Genomic DNA, 20,713 nt, shown 5'->3' with positions numbered 1-20,713 from the left:
GAACAAACCACAAAGTGGGTTCTGGAGACGAAGGACAACCCTGCCCGCGTCACATTGCGAAGGGCAAAAGGAATCCCTATAGGGTAATGATATGCTCTCTTTCCCATCTGTGGTGAAATTATGTTGATAAAATAATCAAATTAAAATGTTAAATAATCATAATCAAATGCATATATTTTCAGAAGGACAATGTAAATCATCCACTGGAAGCAGAACAAAAAACAACTAAATTGAGCGTGATCATCAAGGCAGTCCCTAGAAGTGACACGGTGAGTTTGTTCAGTGTGTTGTTGGGTTCAAAGTGTTCAAAGACGGGCCACTCTGCAGCTGCTGGCCGGTCAGCGTTCCCAAATGACCTTCAAGCTAAAACGTTGGGTGACAACTATGTTCATGCTTCTGCTGTTCGAGCCGTCTGCCCAGACCTGTAGGCTACTACAGGTAATTTGTTTTCAAATGAAATTATGTTGACAGCCAAAGAAGATCCTATACTTTTAATGGTACCCTATGCAATGCGTGCGCACGTCTCCTGGTGCTGGGGGTGACGAAGGTGTTGCCCAGCAACCGGGTTAGTGTTAAAAGTTTCAACAAGACAGTTTCATATCGATAAAGTACATTGATGGAGAATTCCATCAAAAGCAGAAAACAGTTGGATTTTAAATGACGGAATATTCCGCCATTCTGTTGTAATGCACTGCATGTCACTAATGGGTTATTAGTAATTTTATAAACGACACATTTTCTACATGTCATGTGATGTACATAACAATGTTGTCCTTTGTTGACTTTCGTGTTTTCTCCTGCAGCGGACCGTTGCCTTCAACCTCCCACAGCTTTTTGATCTACTGACCTCCAAGTAACCTCCCAATAGCTCGCTTGACCAGTGTTGCTCTTGGGCAGCCGACAGCTGTGAAAAGCTCACGGTTCCTACCACAAGTTAAATCCTGTGACATTCGTCAGGTAATATTTATTTTATTTTCCGTAATGTGTCCTTTGTCCTTTTCGTAATGGTTGGGTTTCATTACATATTCTGTTTTGGAGGACCCTGATGTAAACAAGTCTTAGTGCTTTTTTCTGGTGTTTATCCTCGTAGCAGCTTTTGTATTGACCTGTACCTTCGTTGATCATTTTCTAATACCTTTAACATATCAGTGACAGACGTTTTGAGGTAAAGGGCAGCACCATTGCAGGAAAGACGTACTCAGTAGACATGGCGTCGGAGGTTTGCAGTTGTCCAGCAGGTATTACAGGGGCACCATGCAAGCACCAGGCATGCAGGTCACGTCATCCGCACTTCGGAGAAAAACAGTCGCGCTATTCCCTCTTCAAAATCTGTTGCGCATCTACATGGCGTTTTAGGCGAAGTGATGGTGCGTTTGGGTCATAATAAGTTAATTACAAAATATAGAAATAAATACTATTATACTACTATACAATTACCAACTACATGTTATTGTTCTAAATGTATATTGTTCCAATCTCAATTTCGTCTGCTCTTTTTTTCTTTAATCACTTCCAATTTCACTGTATCATCCGTTCTCAGCTCTCCTGATCGAATACAATTAGCCCAATTAACCCCACCACAAAAAGCGATTGTTCAATGCCAATCCATAAAGTTTAGCAACCGTTGCTATGCTGGGTAAACTTCCCTCACCTCCTAGCTGTTAGTGTTGTTTTGCATGGCTGTGTTGAACACATAAATAACTTAACGTTGGGAAAGTTACACGACTCAGCCAGGTGATGGCAATAATATTACTAATCACCGTATTTCTAGTTTATTGAAATAATGTCATGCACATTTATCCAGTGCAAAGCCTACTGCAGGCCCTGGTTGACTAGATTTAGAACATTTTGAAGCTCTTTCTACTGAAATTATCGATTATTTATATGGAGAAATCCCTGTCATATAACATGCATCTCAATGGGGAGAAGGACAGCTTGCCATGTCTCCTCGCTGCTAACGTGCCTATTGGACAAGAACAGGTTGGGGAGGAACTTAGCAAAGGGATAATTGGTATCCAGAGCGGAACATTTATTTTCTGTTTACTAGAGATCTGGAAAAACTATAGCAATGATTACTTATCGGAATATAGATCTATGTACCAATTATTTTAACAGAAGAATATCACTTAAGCCACCTTTTAGTTCAACTCTGCAAGTGTAAAAATATACCCATATCAACAGTGTTGTTCGTTTATCATTGAGAATGTAAATGGCCTATGGATCCTATACGGACTTGGGCAGCACGTGGGCATGTCTGCTTGTAGACCACTTTTACGCCCTCAGAGGTAAATGAACACTGAGGACTTTATTGTACAGGCACCAAGCAAAGCAGAATGGATAAGGAAGCACACAAACACATTGGGAAATTCCATTCCTTTCCCAAAATAAACCAGGACAGACATACAGGGCTGGCTGGCAACAGGTGGACACAAAGGCTGGCTCCTGGAGAGAGAGTGTGTGTGTGTGTGTGTGTGTGTGTGTGTGTGTGTGTGTGTGTGTGTGTGTGTGTGTGTGTGTGTGTGTGTGTGTGTGTGTGTGTGTGTGTGTGTGTGTGTGTGTGTGTGTGTGTGTGTGTGTGTGTGTGTGTGTGTGTGTGTGTGTGTGTGTGTGTGTGTGTGTGTGTGTGTGTGTGTGTGTGTGTGTGTGTGTGTGTGTGTGTGTGTGTGTGTGTGTGTGTGTGTGTGTGTGTGTGTGTGTGTGTGTGTGTGTGTGTGTGTGTGTGTGTGTGTGTGTGTGTGTGTGTGTGTGTGTGTGTGTGTGTGTGTGACAAAGACGCAGATGATGCTCGTAACCCCAAATCTGTAATTCAAACTGAATTACTACAGATTGAGTACAGGGTACAGATTTGTATATGCAATTATGCATGTCTGTGTTAATGCTTACTGTATGAAGAAGAATCTACGTAGTAAGTGTGTGGACACTACACTACAGTGTTAATGTATCGGCTACAACGCTAAGAGTACACTGTCAGTTAATTTAAATGTTGGGAAAACGTAAGATGTCAACAAACGGGTCTTGATGTAGACTAGAGTATGTCTTTTGTTCTCTATTTTCTGTGGAGAAAAACAAACAATAGTTTGCTTGCCATGAGCTTTGGGTAAATCTCTTTAAAGTGACTCTGTGAGTTAGTATGCATAGTACTTTTTAACCAAAATACTTGGAATAGTAATAGTTAAGGGTAAAAATACCACATCTAGTGAGAAACCTGTCAATGCCTCCAAGTCTGGCTGTCCTGAATTGTCTCTGAAGCCTGATTTACAACGTACATACCGTATACAGTACAAGTTCTACAGCTCATAGAAGATCTGATATTTTAGGCAAGCAACACTGGAGTATAAATTAAGCATTATGTTTGCACAACAACACCTCACATAAAACATGACTGTTTGCAACATAGCGTGCGAGCGTGTGTGTGTGTGTGTGTGTGTGTGTGTATGGAGGAGGTGTGAGGGACTGAGGGGCTACACATTTGAATGACAAGCAAATAAAAAGGCACACTCTTCAATGGCAAGATAGTGAATAGTATGTTTGTTAACACATATGTGTACAGTATGCACATGTGTAGTCATGTACTATACCACAATCTAGCTGTTTGTGCTTTTAACTTTTACTTATAGCCTATACTGGAAGTATGCCATCCAGTAAACCCTGCCTGGACAAATGACAGTAAAGTAACTGGAATGTTTAATCTAGTTATGTCTATGACAAACGGGGGCCTCACATGGTCATGCATGATGGTGAGTGTGGATAGCGTTTCTGCGTAGCAGCTTAGGGGGGTATGAGCCTAGCCACGCTGCGAGAATGACTGTACTGTACAAGAGGACAGCTAGCAGCTGCCCCCGTCTGTCATCTGAGTCAACACACACACACACACACACACACACACACGGCGTAGAACAGAATCAGATAGTTAGCTCTCACTGCAAGCAAGAGAACAGAACAGGCATGGATGGCTCTGGCTAACACACACACACACACACACACACACTGAAAGAACTAACCAGTGCCTTACAACGTGGCTCCAGTCACTATGGGAATCAAGGTGTCATTCTGAAGTCCTTTATCTACCTGTGGACAATCCTATATAGACTATGAATATAATGCAGCACATAACCGTGTTCCGCAGCCTTTTTCTGCTGGTTCTCCTCGCGCCCAGCTATGGGATACAGAGAGGTAAGCACGGGGTTCATGTTTTGTGTTTGCCTAGGAACTGGTATTGGGGAAATTCAATGTATCTATTGTGGTTTGTGTCTCTTCCTTTGTCTCAGATACAGTATACTCTAATAATAATAATAATAATAACTATAATACATGGTAGGCCTAGGTTTGTTTGTATACAGTAGGGCCTAGCTAGGCTACCTTGTTTTTTGTGTTGATGGTACAAGTTGTTGATTTTCTGTGACAGTTAAAGTCTAAACGTCAACCTTTGGGGAGAGTTAGGCTATGATAAACATGCACTGTCCTCAAATTGATCAAAAAGGTATTCACAGAAAACATAATTTTCACAAAATACAGGGAACAAAGGAACAAATCAAAGAACAGATCAGTTAAATAAAAACAAACTGTTTGTGTTTGTGTGTGTGTGTGATAAGTCGGTAAGATCATAGAGTTGTCTATTTAGTGAAAAGAAATGGCTACTTCCTAAGTCTATCTGAAGATAGTCTACCTGTTTGTTTACAGTGTGATTGATAGCCTATACTGTGGTGTAGGGGCTAGGGGGACGTTCGTAAGCAGAGTACAGGTAAAGCCTAGCTGTCTCCAAATTAAAGTCTGTTTTGTTTTAGTGAACGTGTCGTCACTGTCGTGCTGTGGCACATTGTGAACTTGTAGATCTGCTGTTTTTGGTGTGGATTTAAATCAGGTCTACTACCGGTAGGTTCCTTGTCTGCATTTCTATGTGTCGTTATGGCCTCCCCGTGTCGGCTCACAGTTTGGAGGGTTTAAGGCATTCTGGAACGCAAGGCAGTGTTCCTGTTTATCAGTACAGAGTCGTACTGTACTGGTAAAGACAGTATATGAAAGTCTGTTGCAATACATGCATGCCTTGTAGACAACAACCTCAACTGTCTCTGTTACTGCCTGTTACCACTAAGTCTGTTTTTAAGATTTGTTTTTGGCTTTCTTCTGATAGTATCAAGTGAAGACTGGCAGGAAAGAGGGAGAGAGAGAAGGGGAGAGAAATGCAGCAAAGGTCGTCACGAATGGGACTCGAACATGCGATGCGCTGTCAGGCCAAAGCCTATATGTGGCATGCGCCTGGACCACTTGGCCAGCGGGCGTCCCTGCTAAGTCTGTCTTGTCTACCTTATGTGCAGTATCTTGAATGTTTTGCTACAGAATAAGTAATGTTTGTAAAACATACTGTATGGTTCAGTGCATGTGTACTGAACCATGTAACAACTTTCTCATCTTGCCTGTCTCCCAGTAGTCTTAGTTTATTCTCTCATTGAGTGAAGGGTCATTTGACCTTTCTGTTAGCCTGTCTGTCTTACTATACTGTATGTCACAGTCTTTAGGCCCTAAAGGAATAGGAATAGGGAGGTGAATTTTTTACTTTGATAATAAGACGGGACCAAGCAATAATAAAAAACGACACCCGTGTGTTGAGCAGCGATAGCAGCGATAAGACGGGACCAAGCAATAAGAAAAACCACACCCGTTTGTGTTTGTACTCCTAACAAGCTCCATGAATCTTGGCCAAACGGTTCATGAGTTATGCCTGTTCAAAGTTAGCATTTTTAAATTGAGGGCTATAGCGCCACTCTTTGGCCAATGGTCGTGGGGTTCAGGGACCATAGTCCCTTCATTCTTTTTTATGTTCCCTCGCAACAGTTTTGATGTGGAGCGCAAAAGGGTTTTTGCATTGCAATAATGTGTGGTTGAGACAAAATCCAAAGGTATATCAAGTAAGTCGTTGTTTGATACTTGATATACCGTAATAGTAGAATGCAGAGAGCATGTGTATGTTTCTGGCAGTCTGCCTATCTTACTATATGTCACAGCCTATAGACTTAGAATGCGGGCTGCATTTCACCTCCAAGGCACAGTACAGTAGTACCAGTATCACCTGTTGCCAACGTCTGCCAGGGGAATGGGGAGGGTACTCAGTGTAAATCTGAGTAAATCTATATCCTTCCTGTATTCAGACACATAGTCTCTTTATGGCTCTCACTGTGCTTGCTACAGGAACCTACTCCTTTTCTCTTTCTCCTTTCCCCTCTGCTCTCTGACTGCAACATTAAGTCTAATCACTCTGAGTTAACTGTAAAGGCTCAAAGGTGTGAAAAAATGAGCACACTAAACACATCAAATCATGCTGCATGGTCCAAATAATGTCTGAGACATTATATACTGAGACATGCACAGTGCACATGCACGGACGCACACACACAATCCGATGATGACGTCCACATCTATCTGTGAGATATTTGGTGGCTGGAAAGCCCTACCCTGGACCCACAAGTCCTATTGCATGTATAGGACATGGTGGTAGTGGCAGCAGCTCCTGGCTGTCCTTTCCTCCTCCAGCTACCCCATCCTCCAGGGCCTCAGGTCTGATCTTGCTCTTCCTTAAGGCAGTCTTCATCTGGTCTTTGTACCGCTTCTTGGGTCCTCCAGCAGAGCGCCGGCCATGGTGTGTAGTAGTTGACCATAGAGCACTCTGCGAGGCAGGCGGTTTGAGGGCATCCTTATTGCATGGCCCAGCCATCGTAGCTGGTGCTGCGGGTGATCGTGGCCTCAATACTCCTGCAGTTGGTCTTTGCGAGTATGTCAGAAATGAGGCACGCGATCACGCCATGTAATTCCTAGGATGCGCTGAAGGCAGCGTATGTGGAACTGCTCCAGGGCCTTGATGTGGCGGCTGTAAGTTACCCAGGCGCGCAGACAGACAGACAGACAAGACAAGACAAGACAGACAATCTAGTTATTTATTTGTATTGAATTTAAAAGATAGAGACAGAAGTGTCCTCCATCCCTGGCATATGGAATGCTACTACCGGCATGCACACTTAAGCCTCTCCAATTGATCCTGAATGCCGCAGCTTGCTTGGTCTTCAACCAGCCACATTTTTCACGTCTTCCCCCCTTCTCCGCTTCCTCCATTGGCTCCCGGTTGCTGCCCGCACAGAGCACAAAACTCTGATGCTGGCCTTCAAAGCAACCAAAGGTATGGCCGGGACAACGCTCCACACGTCCCAAACTCTTCTCCGCTCTGGCTCCAAAACTATGGAATGCACTTCCCATTGTAATCAGAACCTCAGGCAGACTCACTCCCAATCTTCCGCCATAGTATGAAAACTTCAGACTCAGACTTAGCCCTTGACGACCTTTTACCCGCATATGCAAAGGCTCAACTGATGTAAGTTAGATAGAATTTTTATGTAGACATAGAACTTACTTATGATTCTTGATGACTAATGTTATGTATTTAATGTTTTACCATGTGGTGTTCTGGATTCAGAGCGTCTGCTAAATGCTTCTAAATTACTACTAGATCGGTACCCGGTGGTCACTGGCCTACTTGGAACGAAGCAACGTTGGTGTGTCAAATTTGAAGTCGGTGGGGCGAACGCTTCTCGAATTATGTGAATTACAGACGTACAGTACATACACACAGAGACGTGGTGTATTTATTGCGACCATCAAACTCGCCCTCAGGGCGTCTTACTGATATTAGGATGTGAAATATAGTAAGTCATACATTACAAGCTTGAGGTAAAATGTTACATTACTGTAATGTCATACAGTACGTGCAGTATTGGCCAAAAACAGAAGACATTGTTGAGGCATAGAAACCGTACTCACTACTCAGTAGGCCTATATGAGGTATATAAGGTTAAAATATCTCTACGAAAATGGATTTTCAGGGGGTCCCCAGCGAAATGAGGTTTAAACTCTGTTAAAACCCTATTTTGGCTATTTTGATAACCTATCTACAAGCATCTGCTGTAAAAGAAAACATGGTGACAGATCTTTCAAATGTTGATATAGCTCTTCTCTTATCGAGGTCCCTGGCACAAAGTCATCTCAAATGGGAGTCTACGGCAAATACCTAATCAATTTTGGGGTCATTGACATGAACAGTATTTGAAAGCCTCTGTTGTAGTCTAAAGTATCATATTCTTTGCTTGCGTTTATAACCGTAGCTATATAATCCAGGGTGATCCTCAAGCCTGATTTTATACCTAATCGGTGTCACACGCCGAAAATAGAAGATGGTGAGCTTGTAGATCTCCTATTCTCAGCGCAGCACAGATGTCATATGATGGAGTGTATACATTAGGCATGAGTCCTTCCCCCTCACCAAGACGTGACTGTTTTGCTGAGCAGTTGGAGGCAACAGATGTTAAAGCCATCAGCTTGGTAATGAAGTGCTGCTCCACTGACATGGGACTACTGTTGTTGTTCTAGATGTGGAAACCATGACTTATTGTTGTAATGATACAGTAATGATACCCCAGCTACAGAGATGTTGACTCAAGGCATAATTATGGCCGTGTAGTAAAAGATAATATATGAAAAATATATGAAAGATATCTTTTAACTTTGACTTGACTTGTTAGTATGACTTGAAAATACCACTGTACAAATTGTTTCCACATAGATTATTTTAAATAGATTTATGTGCTCGCAGCATGTTGCAGAGGACAGGAAACTAGCCTACTCTGGTCTGATCTAATGACAAAATCATTAGATCATTATATCAATCCCATATCAAAACCAGAGTATGTGCATAATTTCTAATCTTTCATCTTAAATGGGAGATCCAAAATCTTAACATCCAAAATATTCTCTTTCCTCCCTGAAAGACTGAACTAGGATCCTCCAGTGACCCATGATGCCAGTGACACATAATGTTACTGGTGACTTTTCAATAACATTTCCCTGACTGTTGCTGTTTAGAAGGGACACCCACCACATGACATGTCTTAAGCCCTACCTTGTCATATAATGAACAATGAAAAGGAAAGTGCCCGTGAATGGCAAATGGATTGACATTCATTAAAGTATTGTTCCGTGCAGTGTGAGAGGACCTCAGTGGAAATGAGTCTTCGGACTTGATCCTTGAATCGATTTGATTATATTGTTTTTATTATGATTGCTTTTCTAAATAAATCAAATCAAAATCACTTTTAAATTAATAGATTTACTTTTAACTAGAGAGGATAATTTCATAGCAAATAGGTCTAGCAATAAAATAAAGTGCTGTTCCTTAAGTCACAAGATGCTGTACAAATCTAGTCCAGTATGCTTCCTCTTCCACAGGAGAGTGTAAACAGGAAACTGAGGGTAGAGACTAGAGAGTGAGGAGACATGAAACGACAGGAGTTGGATTCAAACTTCAGTCCTCGTGACTCAAACGGAGCATGTGGTCAGTGCATTAAGGTGGCTGGAGCTTACATCTCAATTTGGTTACATTTGTATGCTCTTAGAATTACAAATGAATAAAATAACACTGAGGATTTCACTGTGCATCCTGCTGGACTGGGTTAGAATCCCTATAAAAAACAATGAATACTGAATACTAACTTCCATGTGATATCAGCGTTAAGGATGGAAATTGTATGCAGTATGAAAATGATAATTTGCCTTTTGACCTCGGTTAAAAATGTATTCCAGTAGTTCAAACCTCAGTTTTGACCAGTAAATGTCAGGATTTCAGTTTGACGTACAGTATCATGTCCTTTCAATATGTCAGCTATGTTATTGTGTGACATCTACATTTCACTATACAAATGAAAGCATTGTCCTTAGGCTACCCAAATCCTCTCCTCATCTCCTCTTCTCTTCTCCTCTCCGTCTAGTTCAAACAAAGTTGTAACATACACCAATGTTTCTTATATGGTCTAAAAATAACAAACAGTGTTATCCGGAAGACAGCTGACCCAGTCCTAAACAGGAATGACAGGAATTCCAATTTGTTTGGGCTGAAACTGTTTCGCTCACCCTGAGTGTGGACAATACAGAATAAATTGGTCATCATTAATTCATATGAATAGTTACAGTAAAGAGATAAATGTACTCATATTGTAACCAAGTCATGGTGTCTGTTCTGAGGATAGTATTTCTCAAGTCAACACATTCACTTACACCATGTTCAAAGGAGACGGATATTGTCACATGCCATACTGTATGTAACGTGGTTGACTCCATTATTATGTATAGTACAGTAGCCTATATGTGCTGTACTGTACAGTATGCTACTGCACTGTGTAAACCCTGAGTCTTAGTTTAACTCTGACTGTATAAAGTGGACCCTCCATTTTTCAGATGGCACTCAGGATATTGGTATGTGTGTACGGTAATAGCCTAGATTATTGTGCATTATCTTTCCATTATCACACTGCTCAAAGTTGATTACTCTGCTTATTGGCCTATTGTCGATGATTAACTAGTGCTCATCCATATTTTGCGATACATAATCCACACTTTAAGTAGAGATTTTATGTTGTACTAAATCAACAGAATTATGTCACTTTTTGTTTTGCTTCAGCAAACTTAGAAGCCTATATAGAATGATCTAGATGACTTCGTGGTAAAACATTGCAGACAGTGCCGTGATTTTATGTGCTTAGAGCTAGTTCATTGATGTGAAATCCAAGATCAAAATAGTCACAGTAAAGCTAAATGGAAAAAACAAACAAACACATATTAGGAGTATAGTCAGTAGTCAGTAAAGTGAAAGGTGCAGTTTAATACTCAATACTGTGGATGAACATGTGATATATGTCATGTTCAAAGAAGAGCGGTTATGTGAAATATGAGACAACAAAACTTGCTGTATTTCTTCTACTACTGTATGCTCTTGCCATGCTTTATGGTTACAAACCTATCTTCGAGTTAAGATCCTTAAACCTAAACCATGTCGCAAATATTGCTTGCAATATACGCTCCTGTCTATATGTAAAACGTCTTCTTGAGACAACTTGTTGTGATTTGTCAAGCTTGATCCACTGCAATTTGCTTACTTGGCATGTCAGTAAGAGGTGTGGAAGATGCAAAGCTTTCTATACTATACTAATGGGTAATGGCTTACAGCAAAAGCTGCAAGCATGTGTCAGGCTTTTGTTTGCAGGCTTTTGAACGGCAGAGAGGTTGCTGTATGAGTTACTTGAAATGAATCAGTGTTGATGATGGTCTGAGGAGTAAGCCTAGAGTGCACATTTATTTTGCTCTATTTGATTTGAATTTGCCACACCAGCTTGTACAGTATACAGTGGGTCTGGCTGGAGGAATGGCATAAATGGCATTTATCCATTCTAACTATTAGAAGCAGTTTCTAGCTATACTCGGGCTCACCACAAGAGTGTGTCCTTTCACTCTTACAGAACCTTTCATTATGTACACTGATGAATAATGGAGCTCTCAGGAGGACAGCTCACAGCGAGTTGTCTATTTTCTTTTGTTAATGAAATTGCCAGTATATTTACTTAGGCATAGTTTTAGTCATCATAGCTAAGTTTTTATTTATTTTTTGTCAGTGACAAAAAATCAACCCAGTGAAAATTGACACTGGGTCTGGGATGTGCGTGTCTTCTTGCTGTCTCTCAGTGTTTCTCTCACCCTGCAGCCCCTCGTATAATCACCCTGGTGGAAACGCTGGACATCTTACTGGATCACAATGCCACCTTCATCTGTGAGGTGGAGTCCCGCCCTCCCGCTGACGTCACCTGGACAAGGAACAACGTCCCAATACCGTAAGAGAGTTAACCGTTTCATTACAGAAATCACTTTTAAAAACTACTGTTCGTAGGTTTTCATGTATCATGTCCACAGATGGCACTGGGTGTTGAACACACACACACACACACACACACACACACACACACACACACACACACACACACACACACACACACAAAACATCGGGACTGGCAAACAAGCTAACAAATAACAGTGTGGCCTTGCTGTCCAAACTTTAGGAAGGCAAGGAAGGCAGAAAACTAAGCCACACAAAATAATCTGGGCATTAGTGTGCTGACTGTCTACATCTCCTTTGTCCATCAAAATAAGGCAACTCTCCACTACCCCATCATCATAATATGTGCCCAGCAGACTGTACGGCAGTGAAAGCCAGACAAACATACAGTCGCCATAGTGCAAAGACCTCAGTCAGGAGGAAATTGGAACTGGGCTGACTTTTGATCTCTCTCTCTCTCTCTCTCTCTCTCTGATTGTCCTTCCACCAGTTACTATGACCCGCGGTACATCACAAGAGAACAGGGTCAGATGCTCGTCATCCCTCATGTCAGGGAAGCAGACAACGGAGAGTACTGTTGCCTGGCCAACAACGGCATAGGGGAGCCAGCCAAGAGCTGTGGGGCTCTGCAGCTCAAGATGAGTATGTCTGCTTCAGTTCTATATGCGACCGAACCCCACACCATTATAAAGAAAGAAACTGGTGGCTGTGTACATCATATTATCTTCCCTGTCTTTTTATATCTCTCACTCCCTTTTCTTAATCTTTCTCTCAGCTCTCCTTTATTTATTTCTTTATTCTCTCCCTCAATGTTGTCTACTGTACATGTCTCTTCGCCCTTCCATTTCTTCTTTCTCTCCCACTTCCCACTTCCATTTCTTCTTTCTCTCCCACTTCCATTTCTTCTTTCTCTCCCACTTTACACGTCTCTCTTTCAACCTTCTCACCTTTATCCCTATCTTCCCTTTTATCAAACTGTTTTAACGTCTTTTTAATTTCCGATTTTCAGTGAGCTTTATTGGCATTACACACACGAGTACTACTGCCAAAGCATGACATACAACCAATGTTTAATAACAATGAAGTAATTAATGAACTGAACTTTTGTTTGCGTTGGCCATTTATGAGTGTCCCAAGGCTCTGTTTTATTTACTCTTCGATCTCTCTGTCCTTCCCTCAGAGCCCCAGATAAAGCGTCATCCAACGAACGTGACCCGGCTGATAGAGTCGAAGGCTGTGTTGCCATGTGTTACACTTGGCAACCCCAAACCTGACGTCACTTGGCTCAAAGATGACGAGCTAGTCAAGGTAGATTCTGGCCTGTTGTTTCTTTCTCTGAGATCTGGGGAACTGAAATCTGTGATTGATTTGCAGATTATAGTTCATTTTATTTGCAATTGGCGTACAATATTAGAAAATGAGTCTCATGAGAAAATGGCTGTATCGATTGATTGGCTATCCCTTTCTCTAAACATGAGGGTTGCTCGTCAGCTGCAATTTATTTTACGACACATTAAAAAAAGAACAGATACCAGTGTTATCAATGCTGCACTGTAGAAATACTCGTTAAAGTACAAAAGCCTTGGCATCAAAATATATAGTACCAAAGGTAAAAGTACAGTAAAATGTATAGTAATGCAGTCCCAATGTATGCAAATCATTAGAAAATGGCAGCTCACAACGCGGCGCTCCACCATGCGCTGTGAGCTTGTAGATAGCTGAAGTATATTATAGGTCTGAAGTGGTTAATGCATGGTTATTAATAGTCCTAATAATCAAAATCACCAAAGTAACTATATAGTAACTAAGGTAGTCAACCAATGAGATGTAGTGTGGTAGAAGTAGAAATATTGGAAATACTCCATTAAAGTAAAAGTACCTCAAAATTGTACAATACTTGAGTAAATCCATACTTTAGTTTAGTTCCCACATAGTCTCTCGGGACAGACTGTTGAATTCCAAAGGAAAAGATGGTGCTGTTTTTCATTAGTTTTGCCGATGGGTACCCAGCTTGGCTCCCACCTAACCTGACGGTATACAGTGATGCATTGATCGTACTGTAGCAAAGTGTTGGTGCTGTTGCTATTATGATGGTGATTCTGTGTAACCTCCTTGAGGATCAATAAAGAGTGAACATCAATTCATGTAACCTCTTCCTTAGCCAGAGTGGGGCTGGCTAACGTTGTGCCGAGTGACTCATTTGTGCCTCTGTGAGCAAATAAACGTTTTGCAATTCCCCCAAAATGAGGAGACTTTGCCAGAAATAGACACGGGCATCTACAGTGTATACACACTACATGCACGCACGCACATTATTCTGACCATTCAGATCAGAACTTTCGGGGAGTGCTGCTAACCGTATAGCCCTATATGACGCCCTTTAGGTCAGCGACCGTGTGAACATTCTGGATTACGGAGCCCTGAAGATCCACAACATACAGAAGGAGGATGCAGGGCAGTATCGCTGTGTGGCGAGGAACAGCTTCGGTTTGGCCTTCTCCAAGCCTGTCACCCTAGAAGTCCAGGGTGTGTACATTAAGAGAATCCTACCCGGCTTGATTTAGTCCATCGAATGTTTGAACAGTTTCTCCAAATGGATCTAACCAGTATTATGGTTTAGGATTCCAACATATTATGTTAGGTGATTACTAGCTATTCAAGGGGACACTACAGTAGGTAACATTGTAGTATACATTCAGTATAGTGTGAGTATAGAGTGTATTGTTGTCTGGGAAACCCATCAACTCTGTTGAGAGGGGTTTAGGAAGGGTCTGGGACCCCTAATATATTCCACATGTTGGGGGCTGAGCAGAAGAAAGATAAATGGACAATGCTATAGATCTGACAAATACAAGGTTAGGTAACAGTACCAAAAGTAAAACTACAAATGAACTTGAATTCACCTTTAGTCTTTTGCGCCACTTTGTCTATTTCCACAGTACCGCACTACTAATAACATCTTATTATTTTATTAGTTTTGTTGTCATAGTATAGTATCCTAATCCTTATATTCTTTATTTCTCTTTGAATGCTGTTGAATGCCGAATTGCCTGCATGTGTCTCTGTTTGTATTCATCTGTCTCTCTGTCTCACTAAGCTCTATCGATATATCATATTCATGTCTCCAGCCCCAGCGCGCATCCTGCGCGTTCCTAAGGAGAAGAGGGTGGCTTTTGGCAGTCAGGTCTCTCTAGAGTGCAATGCCACAGGAAACCCTGTGCCAACCATCACCTGGCTAGAGAATGGCAACACTGTAAGTACACAGAATCGGTGAAATAATAACAATAGAACAAGTGGTAAAATGTCACCAAAAAGACAATACAATAACAATGGATACATTGTAAAGTTCCATTGATTGTTTATGTTGGAGTCGTGTGTGTGTGTGTGTGTGTGTGTGTGTGTGTGTGTGTGTGTGTGTGTGTGTGTGTGTGTGTGTGTGTGTGTGTGTGTGTGTGTGTGTGTGTGTGTGTGTGTGTGTGTGTGTGTGTGTGTGTGTGTGTGTGTGTGCGCGTGTGCGCAAACATAGAAAGTTGTGGAAAGTGAGTGTGTGTGCAGACAGGCAACAGGTCTTTAGTGTCCATTGTTTGTAATCCTGGCTGCCAGGTGGAAAAAGCTGTCCCGGAGCCTGCTGGTCCAGGCTACGAGGCTGCGGTACAGCTTTCCACGTGCTAACAGCTTTAACAGTCAATGGCTGCAGGGGTGACTGGTGGTAATCCTATGGTTTCACTGACCATTGTGTCGCATATCCTGGATGGCGAGGAAGCTCACATCTACCGATGCTCCCATGGGCTCGGGGCTGTCCTCATGAGCTTCCTCAGCGCTGTGCAGCTGGGGTCAGAGCAGCTGGGGTCAGAGCATTCTCCATTCCATAGTAGACAGTGATTTATTAGGACGCTCTCACTGGTTTGCCTCTGTGGGAGACCAATAGGACATCTAGGGCCTCACGACTAACTTCACTGTCAGTGTCATCGGGCGAACTTAATCACCTACTCGGAGCTGTGTGTGGCCACGACGCCGTGGGTGTATGGGGGGGGTCAGAGGAGGGGGGGGCTCAGGACGCAGCCCTGAAGGACTCCTTTGTTGAGGCTCACACGGGGCGGCCGGGGTCATATTGGCGTCGGGGGCTCCTTCCGGGAGGTTGTTGGTGTTAATAACATCAAAACAACATCAAAACGATTCAGCTCGTCTGGGAGGGAGGGAGACAGACAGTGAGGTGAGCTGCACAGTCCCTGCCACCATCCCACCATTCCCTTTAATACTTGAGATATTTCTCAGCCTTCCCATAATATGTTGGTAACTGTAAACACCACATCCTATTCACAATGACTAGGAGAGTCATTGTGAATAGGATGTGTATACTGTATTAACAGAGATAAAAGATACAGATGTACAGTAACTGGATGTGAACGTGTTTTCCCATTTTAATGTTAAACTTGGTGGTAAAAGATTTACCACTTTAACTCTGACATCCCGGTTTTGGGTATATGTCATTATGGCATTTGTAAAGTTTTTCATAAAGAGCACATCTACAAACGCTCATAACACATCACAGAGCTCATAACACATCACAAAGCGATGTGAGCTTGTAGAGTGGCGACCGTATTTTATTTATTTATTTTTTTAATAATTTCAAAAATGTGTATTTTTACAATGTAATAGCAGGAGTGTGCACCTTTTTATAAATGCTCTGTGATGCTGTGTGCCTTTGCAGAAGTTCAATAAACAAAGAATCAAACGTCTAGACACAACAATACATAACTGTCAACACTCCCAGAACAAAACAGCTGAATAGCTAAACGGGACAGGGTGTAATAATGAAGTACAGGATCATCTTGATGTGGTCAGATTCTAATTATAATAGAAAGTGTGAACTGTTGATGCTACGGTTAAAATAGAATAATTACTGGAGCTGTAGAGGGAATTACTAACACACACACACACACACGTGCGCGCGCGCGCACACACACACACACACACACACGTGCACACTATCAGAGAGTGTGCCGTGCTGTGTGTGTTGCATTACGCATTATAAACATCATTATTGTCACTTTGTCTGGAAATAAAAAAGGTAATTAGGCCCTTGTTAGAGTTATGCATGGAACTATGAATGTACAATATGGCTGAGATGGATTCATAGTGTCAAGCGCATCATATGCTATGTAGTGCGAGTAATTTGCTTCAACACTTTGGGTAGTTAGTTCTACTTTTAGTAGAGGGCACTTTCCTGTCCTCAACCCTACAGAGTCAGTGATAAAATAAAATAAATCATTTGAGAACATTTCAGTTTTGGCAGTGCCACTGCATGTCTTCAGTGGTCTTATTCAATCAAATGCTACATTATAATTTATTTGCCGATGGCAAGTCACTGGTGGCGTGAAAGTTCTTTGGCAGTGCGTCATACTGCGCTGGATGTTTTAAGAACAGGCCATGCGGCCTTCACCAGGTGACCTGTAACACTCGCTATATGTCTCAGCGACATGCCATAGCAAACATAGCAGTGCAAATTTGGCATTGGACAAAAACAATATGGCACATGTCGGGGTTATATTAGGGCACAGCTTAGTACTGTATTTCATTCTTCAGGGTCAGTATACGGCATCCTGTCTGTGGTGACGCGACTCGTGACGCTCTATCTACCCTTTTGATGTGGTGTCTTTCAGCCGAGCCAAAGGATAATCTGGAAAAATGCACTTTGGCAGTATCGGCTCATGTGAGTGGCTGCTTACCAAACAGAGAGAGAGAGAGAGAGAGAGAGAGGTGGCAGTAAGCCTAGCAAAGGATGTGTTTTATTATTGCTAATCCCAACAATCCGCACAAAGTAGAGAACAATAGAAGTATGTTGTATAGGCCCAGGTACAATACAACTCTAACTTTCACAGCTTTCTGAGCTTTGTGATGGTGAAGATGATGTGCTGTAGAGTGCAAGGGGCGACCTGGCCTGGTTTGAGTTATACTGCCCTGTCCTAAGCCATGTGGGCCTTGTGGGGTGTCGTTGCGCAAGACACTGGAACCCTCCCATCCTACCAGTCATTCTATATGTACCAAGACAGCAACATTTTAATTAATTATAATTTTCATAAATGGTCACACATTTGAGCACCAAGTCGACTACATGTAGCCCATATGGGCTACATGTAGCCGACTTGTCTAGGGTGTGCTGCTTGCTATGCATTCAAAGTCCTTCCTAATGTTGCTCCTCTGCTGCTGGCATTCTCTCTGGTGCTATGTGTGTAGCCCAGGTACATCATGCTACTATAAAGAGGAGGGCACAATTAGGCAATTGGAAAAACCTGCCAATAAATTAACCAAGGCACTGCTCCAACGTGAGTTGCGGTCTTAATCGAGCGAGACTTCGCAGAGATGCTTAACAGCTTACATTTGGGAAGAGTTGCAATTGTCTTCTTCATTCCATGTCAGTGGTGCCATATGCTAATGGCCCACTGTTCCAAAGTACTCATTCCATGGTGCCCATCATTTCCAACGGAATAATGGGCAGCCCCCAAATCCCCATGTCCATATGGCCAGTTTTTCACTTGTTTAAAGTAATAACATAAACAGGGTACAATTTCCACACTCGTTACAAGATCAAGCAACTTGCGTATTGTGACAGGTTTATAGGTGCCACCAAGGGTGGTCTATAATTGTCTAAGCAGCTAATAACTTTGAGTGGTACGTGATTACAGCCTGTAAATACACAGACACCGTGTGTGTGTGTGTGTGTGTGTGTGTGACGTGTGTGTGTGTGTGTGTGTGTGTGTGTGTGTGTGTGTGTGTGTGTGTGTGTGTGTGTGTGTGTGTGTGTGTGTGTGTGTGTGTGTGTGAGTGTGAGTGTGAGTGTGAGTGTGAGTGTGTGTGAGCGCGCGCAAGTGCAGCTGGCTTCCTAGCAGCTTGTTAAGATCATTAATTTATTCTAAAAACAGGTATCACGCACACACACATGCACAAACACACACACACACACACACACACGGTCACACCTTCAAATATAGACACTTCTTACGAGCACCCCCGTTAACACGTGCATATATACACGTGCATGCAAGATAGATGCAATGAATAACATTTTTCCAAAATGCATTTATATATTCTATAATAACAAAATAATAGAATGTATTCTGAATTAATAATACAGATTATAATATTGTGTTTTGTCTCAGTATTTAACTAATGACAGTATCTATGTATGCTGACTGCCATAGTATTATTTTTTTCTCCTTGTATTTTTTGGCATGGTATGGTACACAAATTGATGACCTCATTGTACTTTTTGGAGAAGACAGTGGAAAATCACACATGGTTTATTTAATTTTGAAATGGAGTCTACAGTATTCAACATTTAAGGACACAGTGCCGTATTTTGCATAGCTTACTCATAATGAAGAAGTACAATATGTATGAAGGACATTTCGTTTTTTGTGAAACTTCTGCTTTTCATGTATTGGGCAAAAGGTTTTAATTGGATGGATGGATGGTAGGAAACAACAGCAGACTCCTTCTGGCCCAGCCAGTTAATCATGTGAACCTTAACCTGAACCCTATTCTGGATCTACAGGCTCATATAGGCCATTTTCAGCAAGGAGATTTGATGTAGAGCAGTGGTTTTCAACCTTTTCATATCAAGGCCCATTCTTTATTCAGCATTTGAGCCACCATTTGTGACTACATTTGACTGAGGGACTGCCATTGGAATTTTTTGAATTTTCATGATTCAACTAATGGACAACTGGTCCCGTAAGGGTACATTTGGTTCTAAAGGATTTAACTATGTGCCAAGTCGTTTTCGTTGTTTGGGTAAATGTACTCCTGATCCAACTCTGACACGGTTTCTCTCTTTCTCCTGGTTTCTGTCCACCTAGATCTCAGGCTCATCGGTTGAGGAGACTTTAGTTGGAGAGGTGATTCTATCTGTCCTCAAAGTGACCGTGAATAAGCCAGCCCTCTACACCTGCCTGGCCTCAAACAGACACAATGCTGGAGCCAACACTGTCAAAGCCACCGCCCGTGTCACCGTCACAGGTAAAGATATCTATGGTAATGGCAATTACCACGTACCAACCCAGGCTTTATTTGCCCAGGCTGAGGAAACGTGGCCACCACATATGGGTGCTGTGGATAGTTGGTTTGGTCACTGGAGTTCATTGTCAAAGTCATACGATTTGTCACACACGTTACCACAGTGAAATTTGTTCTCCGCATTTAACCCATCTCTTGGAGCAGTGAGCTGCAGCCAAGGAGCGGTGAGCTGCAGCCGTGCCGCGCTCAGGAATCATTTGATTAGTAGATTTGAGTAGATTGCAGTACAAAGACACCAAAACCATGTTCGGCTTGTAGTACATTACTGAAAATAAACTGTACATTGGTTTTCACAAGGCTGAATTTCCTATGCAGCTTTCAAGTTTCACATTCATTTCATTCAAGATTTTCAACATGAATGAATGATCCACACTGCCTGAGAAGATTGCCAAGCTTCAAATGATTGAGTAGCTGCGATATCAAGCATACTTTAGTTTTCTTTTGCTGCTGCTGTAGCAAATAAGATCCCTTGCTTTGCACATTATTATTTATTTGATCATCCATGTTCTACTTGTATAGGGCCATATATAAACAAACAAGCTATCTAATAAAGAAATACACGTACCGAAAAAGTGTCTACATTTACCTATGTTATGGCCAAAGTTGTAAATAGACAATGTAGTGACAACAAGTTGTGTCCTTAAATGAAGAGTGCTTTGCGGGGTCATTGCTGAAGTCTGTCATGGTCTCTAGTCGCTGCAGCACTAAAGAATTAATCAGAAATGTCCTTTATGAACTTGAGGTTAAAGGTCAAGTGTTGTTGTGTTAGCTGCTAGAAGCTAGTTGTGTTTTGTGAGTGTGTGTGTGTGTGTGTGTGTGTGTGTGTGTGTGTGTGTGGCCTCCTCACCTGTTGGTAGTGGCACCATATGGTTGGTAACTTGGTACACCACCCACCCACACACTCCCCCCCCCCCCCCCCCCCCCCCCAACACACAC

The 20,713-nt window shown here is 42.2% G+C and overlaps 1 protein-coding gene across 1 annotated transcript in view; it reads left to right on the top strand.

The window, feature by feature from the left end:
- Nucleotides 1-3,942: 3,942 nt before the first annotated feature.
- musk (muscle, skeletal, receptor tyrosine kinase) overlaps nucleotides 3,943-20,713 on the top strand; it is a 44,116-nt gene continuing 27,345 nt past the window's right edge. Inside the window, exons 1-7 of the mRNA XM_080755724.1 lie at nucleotides 3,943-4,173; nucleotides 11,573-11,699; nucleotides 12,192-12,343; nucleotides 12,882-13,009; nucleotides 14,086-14,227; nucleotides 14,830-14,954; nucleotides 19,561-19,720. Coding sequence (XP_080611850.1) covers nucleotides 4,092-4,173; nucleotides 11,573-11,699; nucleotides 12,192-12,343; nucleotides 12,882-13,009; nucleotides 14,086-14,227; nucleotides 14,830-14,954; nucleotides 19,561-19,720 — 916 coding nt within the window. The 5' untranslated portion in view covers nucleotides 3,943-4,091. The remainder of the gene's footprint in view (nucleotides 4,174-11,572; nucleotides 11,700-12,191; nucleotides 12,344-12,881; nucleotides 13,010-14,085; nucleotides 14,228-14,829; nucleotides 14,955-19,560; nucleotides 19,721-20,713) is intronic.

The sequence above is a fragment of the Protomyctophum bolini genome (assembly GCF_963924005.1).
Source record: "Protomyctophum bolini genome assembly, chromosome: 22".
Classification (NCBI taxonomy): Eukaryota; Metazoa; Chordata; class Actinopteri; order Myctophiformes; family Myctophidae; genus Protomyctophum; species Protomyctophum bolini.
The sequence above is the reverse complement of the archived record's forward strand: the minus strand, read 5'-3'. Positions and strand labels throughout refer to the sequence as shown.